The 9932-nt window shown below is 37.1% G+C and overlaps 1 protein-coding gene across 1 annotated transcript in view; it reads left to right on the forward strand.

Annotated features, from left to right (window-relative positions):
• The window catches only part of NDUFS1 (NADH:ubiquinone oxidoreductase core subunit S1), a 25850-nt gene extending 22189 nt beyond the window's left edge, over window positions 1-3661 (forward strand). The window contains exons 16-18 of the mRNA XM_007935987.1: window positions 905-1039; window positions 1149-1221; window positions 3570-3661. Coding sequence (XP_007934178.1) covers window positions 905-1039; window positions 1149-1221; window positions 3570-3661 — 300 coding nt within the window. The remainder of the gene's footprint in view (window positions 1-904; window positions 1040-1148; window positions 1222-3569) is intronic.
• The last annotated feature ends 6271 nt before the right edge of the window (window positions 3662-9932 follow it).

Consider the following 9932-nt stretch of genomic DNA (forward strand, 5'->3'; position numbering starts at 1 on the left):
CAGCCCTGACTCATAGCGACCCCTCCTTGGGTTTCCGAGGCAGTATCACTACAGAAGTAGGATTGCCCAACCTTGATAGCGCCTTGGAAACCCAAGGAGGGGTCGCTATGAGTCAGATCCAACTTGACAGCAGTGAGTTTGGTTTAGTTTTTGGTTTTATTGTTTACTTGTCTTTTACTTTAAAAGGTTCCTTTTATACCCTAAGGTAATCTTTCAACCTTAAAGCAAAAATATCCCCTGAAGTCATCTTAAAACCAAACAGTAGTTTAACTTAACTAGTAAAAAATGTCTCCCTTCAATTGCCAACCACTAAGAAAGGGTTCAAAATTGGAGATCCTGGATAGAGTGGGAGAAAAATATGGAAAAAAAAAATTCAAAATTATAAAAAGAAAAGACCAAGATTACTGATAGAGATAGGGGAAACCCCTGACACTGTGACCCTTAGTCACCCTTAAATTGTACATGTAGAAACTGTTGAATTGGTTTATGTTAGGCTGTGTATATTCTCAACAACAAGAAAATAAAATTTATAAGGGAAAAAGTTCCTTTTAGCTCTTTTTGGTTTAAAAATATGCATCGTGAGATTTAAAATAATACTGTACTGTCATCTGTAGACTTTGTGTGTGATTTACTAATAGTTTACAGAAGCATTCAAAGTTAGCATAGCATTGTCTCTTTAATCACATTTCATTTTTCTGAAGGTTAGTTATTGATACTAATGTACACCTATCTATGAGTTAATAAAAATGTTGACAGTTGGGTTCCCTACATAACTGCTTGCTTAATAAACGTATGATGGTTAATGGACACGATAAAGTTTTCAGTCGTACTGCATTATTTCACCATAGTTGCAATTATATGTCATTTGAAAATTTGAAGTATGAAGCTTTATGTTATTTTGTAGATTGCTGGTATAACTCTTCCATATGATACTCTGGATCAAGTAAGGAACAGACTGGAGGAAGTCTCTCCTAATCTTGTTCGATATGATGATGTTGAAGGAGCCAACTACTTCCAGCAAGCAAATGAGCTCTCAAAGGTAGTACAGACTTGCCTGTATGCAGTTTTCTTGATGATGTATCACTGGTGTAACATTACTTGATTTTGACACCATCATTGAGCTCTCGTTCCTTTTTTTTTTTGGGCAGCTAGTGAATCAGCAACTGCTTGCTGATCCTCTTGTCCCACCTCAGCTAACAATAAAAGACTTCTACATGACAGGTATGTAACTGTAGTCCTCACCAGTGTTGTTCTCCTATTGAAGTTATTTATAAAAATATTTTTAACCCTTTCTGTCAATATCAAAGGTAGAAAGAAAGCAAATCCCCTAATTAACATTGGAGTCCCTGGATAGTGCAAATAGTTAATATGCTCAGCTGCTAACCAAAAGGTTGGAGGTTCTAGTCAGAGGTTCCAGCCAGAGGCACACTGGAAGAAAAGCCTAGCAGTAGTCTCTTTCCCGAAAATCACCGATTGAAAACCCTGTGGAGCACAGTTCTGCTCTGACACCCATGGGGCCATCCTAAGTTTGGAAGCAGCTCAGTGGCAACTGGTTTAATTTAGTATTAAAATTCCAATCAGTGATAGGTAGTGTTTGATACTTTTAAATTTTTATTCTTGATTTTTTTGTATCTAGAACTAAGCAATCATAGAAAAAGAAGCAAAGTTTGAAAATCCACAAATAATTAACATGTTTTAAATATGAAACATTTACTATTGTATGGGAAAACATAGTTTATATAGCCATTTAGAGAGAGTCTTTCCAAAGTGGTAATAAATGTAAAGGTATTTCTGGTAATTACACATAAAAAATTAAAACATTCAGATGTGAAACATGTTCAACATTGATTGTAATGTAAATTGTTAGGGATTTTTTAAGGAATGTGCATTAAATTAAGTTTCCTTCCTGCAGATACTATGTTGATATAATATCTAGGTTGGGAGGTAGTTGATAGAGTTAACTCACTGCCATTGACTCATAGTGACCCCTCCTTGGGTTTCCAAGGCAGTATCACTATGGAAGTAGATTGCCCAACCTTCCTTCCGAGGAGTAGCTGGTGAGTTTGAACCACCAGCCTTCTGGTTAGCAGTCAAATGCCTTAGGTACTATGCTGCCAGAGCTCCCATTGATAAAGTTAACCAAAAAAAATATTCACTGCTGTGGAGTCGGATCCCACTCATAGTGACCCCTCCTTGGGTTTCTGAGGCAGTATCACTATGGAAGTAGATTGCCCAACCTTCCTTCCGAGGAGTAGCTGGTGGGTTTGAACCACCAGCCTGATTAGCAGTCAAATGCCTTAGGCACTATGCTGCCAGAGCTCCCATTGTTAAAGTTAACCAAAAAAAACCTCACTGCTGTGGAGTCAGATCCCACTCATAGTGACCCCTCCTTAAGTTTCTGAGGCAGTATCACTACGGAAATAGTTACTGTCCTAAAAGCAGATAGAAGCGTATTTTACATTTCTTGGTACAGTTTGTGTCTAAAATTATTTTTAATGCCTTTTTACTTTTTTTTTTTTATAAAAATTACATGTTCAATGTAGAATATATGCCTAAGCTGAAGAGAATAATAAAAAATCACTATGATCCCATTACCTAGAATAACTATATTTATTTTTAACATTTGGTCAGTGATCTTCCAGGAAATTAGATAGATGGATGCATGGGTGGGTAGATCTAGAGGTACAGTTTATTTATTTATTTATTTAAAGATTATCTACATACTCTAGGGATTTTTCAGTAGCTTTATTGAGCTATATGGAGCCCTGGTAGTGCAGTGGTTAAGTATTTAGCTGCTAACCAAAAACTTGGTGGTTCCAACCTACCAGCCCCTCTGTGGGAGAAAGATGTAGCAGTCTGCTTCTAAGTTTTGCAGTCTTAGAAACCATATAGGATAGTTCTCTGTCCTGTCAGATTGCTGTGAATCAGAATTGACTTGACAGCAGGGGGTTTATTGAGATACCATAAAATTCACCCATGTGAGGTATGCAATTCAATATATTCAGTATATATACAAGTTTACAACTTTTTTTCAGTAGTAATATATATTGCAAATTTTTTCCTATGGCTTGAATATTTTAATATTTTTCTTTAATATTTTTAATGTTTAGTACTAGTGCATCATATGACTATACTATAATTATTTGATCAATCCTAGGAATAGTTACTAAGCCTTTAGCCAACCCAAAGCCACTGCGATAGAGTGGATTCTGACTCAGAGAAACCCAGTAGGACAGAGTAGAACTGCCCCTTATGGTTTCCAAACCTGAAATTTTTATTACAGAATCAGACTGCCACATCTTTCTCCCACAGAGAAGCTGATGGGTTCAAACTGCCGACCTTTTGGGTAGCAGCCAAGATACCTTAGCCACTGTGCCACCAGAGCTCCTTGCCTTTAGCAAAGTGGGCTTATTTTCTGAACTTAGTGGTCGACCTCACAAAATCTACATATAATTGCATAAAGCTGCATAGTCTCTTTATTTCCTCTCAATATGTACAACTTTAAAGTTTTACTTTGTTTTTTAAAAATTATGTTTTCAAAAATTTACATTTTCTTAATATTTTTACAGATTCAATTAGCAGAGCCTCACAGACAATGGCCAAGTGTGTCAAAGCTGTAACAGAGGGTGCCCAGGCAGTAGAGGAACCATCCATCTGCTGAAACATCTACTAAAACCCAGTTGCTAGAGATAGTTAATGGACAGTTATGGTGGAGTGATCCCTCAGTGGTTCACCTCTTTAATAGGAGAAAGTCTGAATAATGATATTTAAGCTGCTTATTTGAAAATGATAACTGCATTTATCAAAGAACTTTAGGGTTTCAAAAACATTAACATACTGTATGTGAACATTGTTACATAGTTTCATGAAAGTGTACCCAGATGTTCTTTCATGTAAGAGCAGTGATAATCTTTGTGACACATCCCAAGGAAAATCCTTAAAATATGAACTTTTTGTTTATCTTCTTGGATCACTTTGTAAAATGGATGAAATGGGAAGAGCTTCCATTAGGACCCACTTTTTTCTAGTGCTACATAAAAGATTTAAGCGTTCTGTCAAGCTGGTTAAATAAGAAAATAAAAATTATATATTGATATCTGTATGCTGAACAACTATAATTCGTAATCATAATAATGATAGTTAATGACTCTTCAACTTTTTCTATGTGCGAAATACTCTAGTTTCACATGTATTTTCTTATTTTGTCCTTGCAGCAACCCTGTAAGATAAGTATCTCATTTTACACATGAAGAAACTAAAAACATTTGGATATTAAATAATTTGCCCAGACCACACAGCAAAAAAAGTCACAGATTCAAGCCTACCTTTTAGTACCTATTAATGAATATGGGTTGTTACTTCTAAGAATATCAAGAAGGATAATGGGTAACACATTTTTCTGTCTGAATCTATCTATACATACATACTCTCTCAAGGACTGGGGTACACTGCTATAGCTATAAACACAATCTCAGAATGAGGGAAATCTTAAGAGAGAAAATTTATATCATTGATGTTTTGTATTCATTATATTAGCACCATCTGTAGTGTTAAGTCAACTAAATTATTCTAGTAATAGAAGACAAAACTACCAGCTTTCTTAATTTTCAATTGTCAGAACAAAAAGGAAGTAAAAATTAAAATCAATCTAGGATAAAATCTTAAAGCTAGATTTTTTTTCCCCAAAAAAATCTGTATTCAGAATCTTTTTGCTTTGTAACCTTCATTTCTTTCTGCTTTCAATAAAGATGCCCAACTACAGGATTCCATTTTCCTGATAAAACAATCGGGTTTTTAGAATAATAATGTATCATCAGTGATGTTATTTTTAAAAAAAACTGGTACAAAGTTTGTTACCTGTTAATTACTTTTTTTAGAACAGCGTATTTTATTTTCTCTAGTGATATGTCAGGGAGCTCTGGTAGCATAGTGCCTAAGGCACTACTTGACTGCTAACCAGAAGGCTGGTGGTTCAAACCCACTAGCCACTCCTTGGAAAGAAGGTTGGGCGATCTACTTCCGAAGTGATATCGCCTCGGAAACCCAAGGAGGGGTCGCTATGAGTCGGGTCCAACTTGACGGCACATAACAGTGATATGTCAAAGAACCCTATTGGTGCAATGATTAAAATGCTACTCCTGTAAAGATTTCTGCCTAGGAAATCCTATGAGGCAGTTCTACGCTGTCTATAGGGTTGCTATGAGTCAGAATCGAGTTGACAGTGATTATGTCATAAAGTTGTATAGTATTTTGCTTAAAATTTCCAGCTAACTGAAATTATATAAGTACCAGCAGAATGTCTTTGAATTCAACCCCAACTTCCCATTTCCCTCTACTTCCTTCACCCATTAGCACTGTGCTGACCTCGAGGGGACTGCATTCCCAGTTTTGCATTTTACACAGTACTCTCCAGTAAATGTGTATAGTGTTAATGAGGTTGTTGGTGAAGGAATACTATGTTGAAATGATGAAGAGGTGATACATCGGCTAATCCGTTCCAGGATCCTACCTGTTACTTGTACTGCCCTCTAGGCCGTGTGCATTAAGTAACAAGTAATTCTCTGAAGAATACCCTTTGTGGTGGATGATTTAGCCTTTGGTCCTGGTTCTGAGAGTAGAACCACAACTGAGGCCGATGAATGAAGGCCGAGCTAACTACCAGGATTCACCAGGGAGCTGATACTAAGCCTGAGGAGGTGTGATGAGCCCAGATTGCTTGTCCATGCAGTGTGCTGTGTGGGCTTTGGGATTTAAAAATGGCTGACACAGGGACCTCATGGTCTCCTCAACTGTGGTGGTAGGTAGAGCACTCTTGAGCAGAACTATTCAGCTTACATAATTAGGCCTACCTGGCCAGTGGGAGACTGACAAAAAGTAGTCCCCCTTTAAGTTCCTCACCCATGGTACAAAGGTATGTGCATGGAACAGGTGTCATCTGTATCTAGACAACTGAGTTGGGAGGGTGCTGAACCACAAATGGATCCTTATTTGTTCTGGTTTGCTGGCTGCTGTTTGTTTTAAATAATAAAAGCTGCTTTCCATGTGTTAATGCTTTGAGAACATCTCTATGTTCAGACGGATCAGAAGGACATGACATCCATGGACTGACCGATATTGGTGATTGGCGTCTTTTTTTTTTTTTTTAACATTTTGCTGCGGTTTGTGTGAAAGAACAAATAAGTTTTCCATTCAACAGTTTATAGACGTTTTGTTTCATGACATTAATTGGAATCCCTTCAGTGTAAAGCATTCTTCCCACTTCCTCCTTGGGTTCTCCATTTCCATTCATACTTCTTCCGTGCCCCTTCCTGCTTTGTGAACTTTCTTTTGGGACAAATGCGGCCTTTAGTCTCATATGGTTGGTTATTCTCAAGTGTGCTATTGTTCACTTGATAGGACTATTATTTGAAAGGTGATTTCCAGAAGAGGGTTCAGTTTTAGGTTTGAAGAGTGTCTGAGAGCCATAGTTTTAGGGGTTCCACGAGTCTCTATTAGACCAGTAAGTCTGGTTTTTTGTTTTTTTTTTCTTTCATGATTTTGGATTTTGTTATACATTTTTCTCCCACTCTGCCCAGGTCCTTGTATTGTGATCCTAATCAGAGAAGTCAGTAGTGGTAGCCAGGCACCATCTAGTTCTTCTGGTCTCAGGGAAGTGAAGGCTGTGGTTCATGTGGTCCATTAGTCCTTTGGACTAACTGTTGGTGCCCTATTTCTAAAGGCTTTCTAATTAGAAACTAGGGACAAACGCACAAATACCTTGCTTGGTGTAGATAGTGCTCAATAAAGTTTGTTGGTTTTTATGAGAAAGTGGAAATGTGCCTTATCAGGACCTATTAGTTATGTAATGCTATATATTAAGGTCAATGTAAACATAAACATTTAAGATAATTGGTATTAGTAGTAAAAAGACATTATGAGGAAGAAAATACCTACAGGTGAGTATCTTAGGCTGGGTTTTCTAGAGAAGCAAAACCAGTGAAACTTAGCTTAGAGAAATTTATCTCCAGCAAATGGTTCACACAGTTTTAGGGGCTGGTAAGTCCCAAGGCCATGGATCAAACGTCAAGCTTTTTCCTAAGGAAATGTATTTATTTCCTAAGGTACAAAGGAATTATAAGTATTTTCCGGTCAACCTGATAAACAAAATACTGTATTACAGACCACACACCAGATTTGTGAAAATAAATTATATGGAACTCTATTCTCATAACACTCTTACCTCTAACAGTAAGATTTATTGAGTCTGGGATTCTAACCTTTAAAAGAGATTAACAGTAAAAACAATAAAATAGGAAGATGGGGCAATCTACTTCTGTAGTGATACTGCCTCAGAAACCCAAGGAGGGGTTGCTATGAGTCATAGTCAACGGCAGTGAGTTTTTTGGTATCAGAAGAGAAATTATGTACTAGCAATAGGCTAATGAAAGAGGATCAACACTACTGATGTGTATCAATGTGAACAGGTGGATTCTTTTGCCAATATAACCTTTGGCTAATGTAAACCATCAGCCTTATTGTTGCCCAAACAAATTGCCCCACCGCTATTCAAGCTACCAAGGAAAGAGAAACTACAGCAGCTTAGCAACCAAAGCAGTGACAACGTCCAATTTTTGTTTTTAATATTAATAGCATCACTCAACGAATGCTGTTGAATTGTCATTAGCATAGTCATTACAAATCTCAGTTAACAAAGGCCCCCCATATGGCTGTGAAAATAGGGTTCAAGCAGAAATAATATGACAAACTATCTTTTAGAACATTTTGGATGGCTAATCCTATTTTAGCATATCTAGACCTAATGTTTGTTTATGATTAACTCAACTTTTACAAATGTAGGCATGAAAAACAATCTGTAGGAACAACAACAAAAAATGTATACATATACTTGTATGGCTACCTTTTCTAAAAAGATGTAGATAGCTTATAATTCCCTGATAATTTTTAAGAACATTATTTTAAAATATCAATTGCCTAGCATGTTAGTTTTGCTTACCTAATTTAGCACAAGTGACAAATATGTTAATGAGAAAACTGAATAAACTCCAGGTCCTCAATTAAGACAATCTCAGAACCATATATCCTCTGCTTGGTGTTTTTTGTGTGATTAGACCACTAAAAATGTTTAAAGATAGAAGATGAACTTAGGCTTATTTGTTAAGGGTATTCAAAATCTTTGATATATTTTTTAAGTAACTTACACTGAAAAACATAAATTGGGATTGAAAAACATTGCAAAGACATGATCTAAGACTAATTATTAGTTTAAAATACTTCATTTGAATAGCCTAATGAGATCCTAAGATGAATAAATTTCATTTTAGAATCATAAAATGTTGGATCTAAAAAGGACTGCAGAGAAAACTTAGTGTTACATCTGCATTATAATCAAGGACATGGAGGCCAGAGGAAATTAAGAGGAAAAATACGGGGTATGTGTAGGGTTTGAACCCAGTTCTTCTGACTCCTAGTTCTGTGACAGCACAAAGCCTTAAATCTTTTAATCAACAAATATTTGCAGATTACTATGTCAAGTACTAAGTACTAGGACTACAAAGAGAAATACAGTTTGTGCCCTTAAGAACCTGATAGTGTATTACAGAGCGATGTATGTGTCAATTATAGTGTCATAACATACTCCAATAGAGATACGTACATAATATAGTAATGGCCCTGGCTGGACCTGACAATTGAAAAGTTTACTAATACCCAGTATTAGCCATCACCTGGGGAAACAGATAACAATCATGCACTGTATAATACCCATCAGAAAATTAAATGCACTTCTATAGACCAAGCAATTCCACTTCAGGAGATTATTCTAAAGATGTATCTGCATGAATTGGCAAAAATATATGGGTAAGAATGTACATTTGCATTTTCTGTCAGTTTTTTTTTTAATGTACATAAATAGGGACTGGTTAAAATTTTGGGGGTGTAATCATAAAATGTGTAGATGTTTAAGAGAATGAGCTAGATCTCAGCATGCTGATATGAAAAGAGCGCTAAGCTCTATGAAGGGCCCCAGCCATTCCATTACTCGGTATATATCCTAAAGAAGTGAGAGCCATGGCAAGAACAGACATGCACACCCATGTTCACCGCAGCACTATTTACAATAGCCAAAAGATGGAAACAACCTAGATGTCCATCAGCTGAGGAATGGATAACCAAACTATGGTACATACACACAATGGAATACTATGCAACCCTAAAGAATAACCTAGAATCTGCAAAACACCACATAACATGGATGAACTTGGAGGACATTATGCTGAGTGAAATAAGTCAATCACAAAAGGACAAATATTGTATTAGTCCGTTATTGTAAAAGTCAAGGAAAGGTTTATATATGGAAGGAAATTTTCTTTGTGAGTTACCAGGGGTGGGAGGGGCGGGGAAGGAACACTGTTAGATAGGTAGAGATAAGTATTGATTTGGGTGAAGAGAAGGGCAATGTACCAAATGTGAGTGATCAACATGGTGGCACTGAGGAAGAGGAAGACGGGTACATGGGAGGTGCAGACAACAAAGATGAACCCTTTTGCACATACAGTACTACATTGCCAGTGAAGGCAAACATGGGTATACGGGTGGATAGATGGGTGGACAGGCTGAACTATTAGGTATGTCTTGGGGAGTGTACCCAAGACCATGTATAGGGTTGGCAGACAATGGTTCTAAAAGTGTATTTGTATGTTCTATAAAAATTCCCAGGTGTATAGTAGAGCTGACAAGGGACAAGGTTGTAGTCACTTCTTGGTCACAGCCAGCTCCCTGGAGGGAGCCAGTAGCTGAACCTGTGGGCTCGGGACCATAGTTGCATGGGGCATCAAGCTCAGTTGGCGTAGCATACTACACAAAACATTGTTCCACCTCCTACTTGGCTAGTGGTGACTGGGATCTTAAAAGCTTGCAAGCAGCCATCTAGATGC

This window comes from Orycteropus afer, unplaced genomic scaffold (genome assembly GCF_000298275.1).
Source record: "Orycteropus afer afer isolate SDZICR_OR568_19922 unplaced genomic scaffold, OryAfe1.0 scaffold00002, whole genome shotgun sequence".
Lineage (NCBI taxonomy): Eukaryota > Metazoa > Chordata > Mammalia > Tubulidentata > Orycteropodidae > Orycteropus > Orycteropus afer.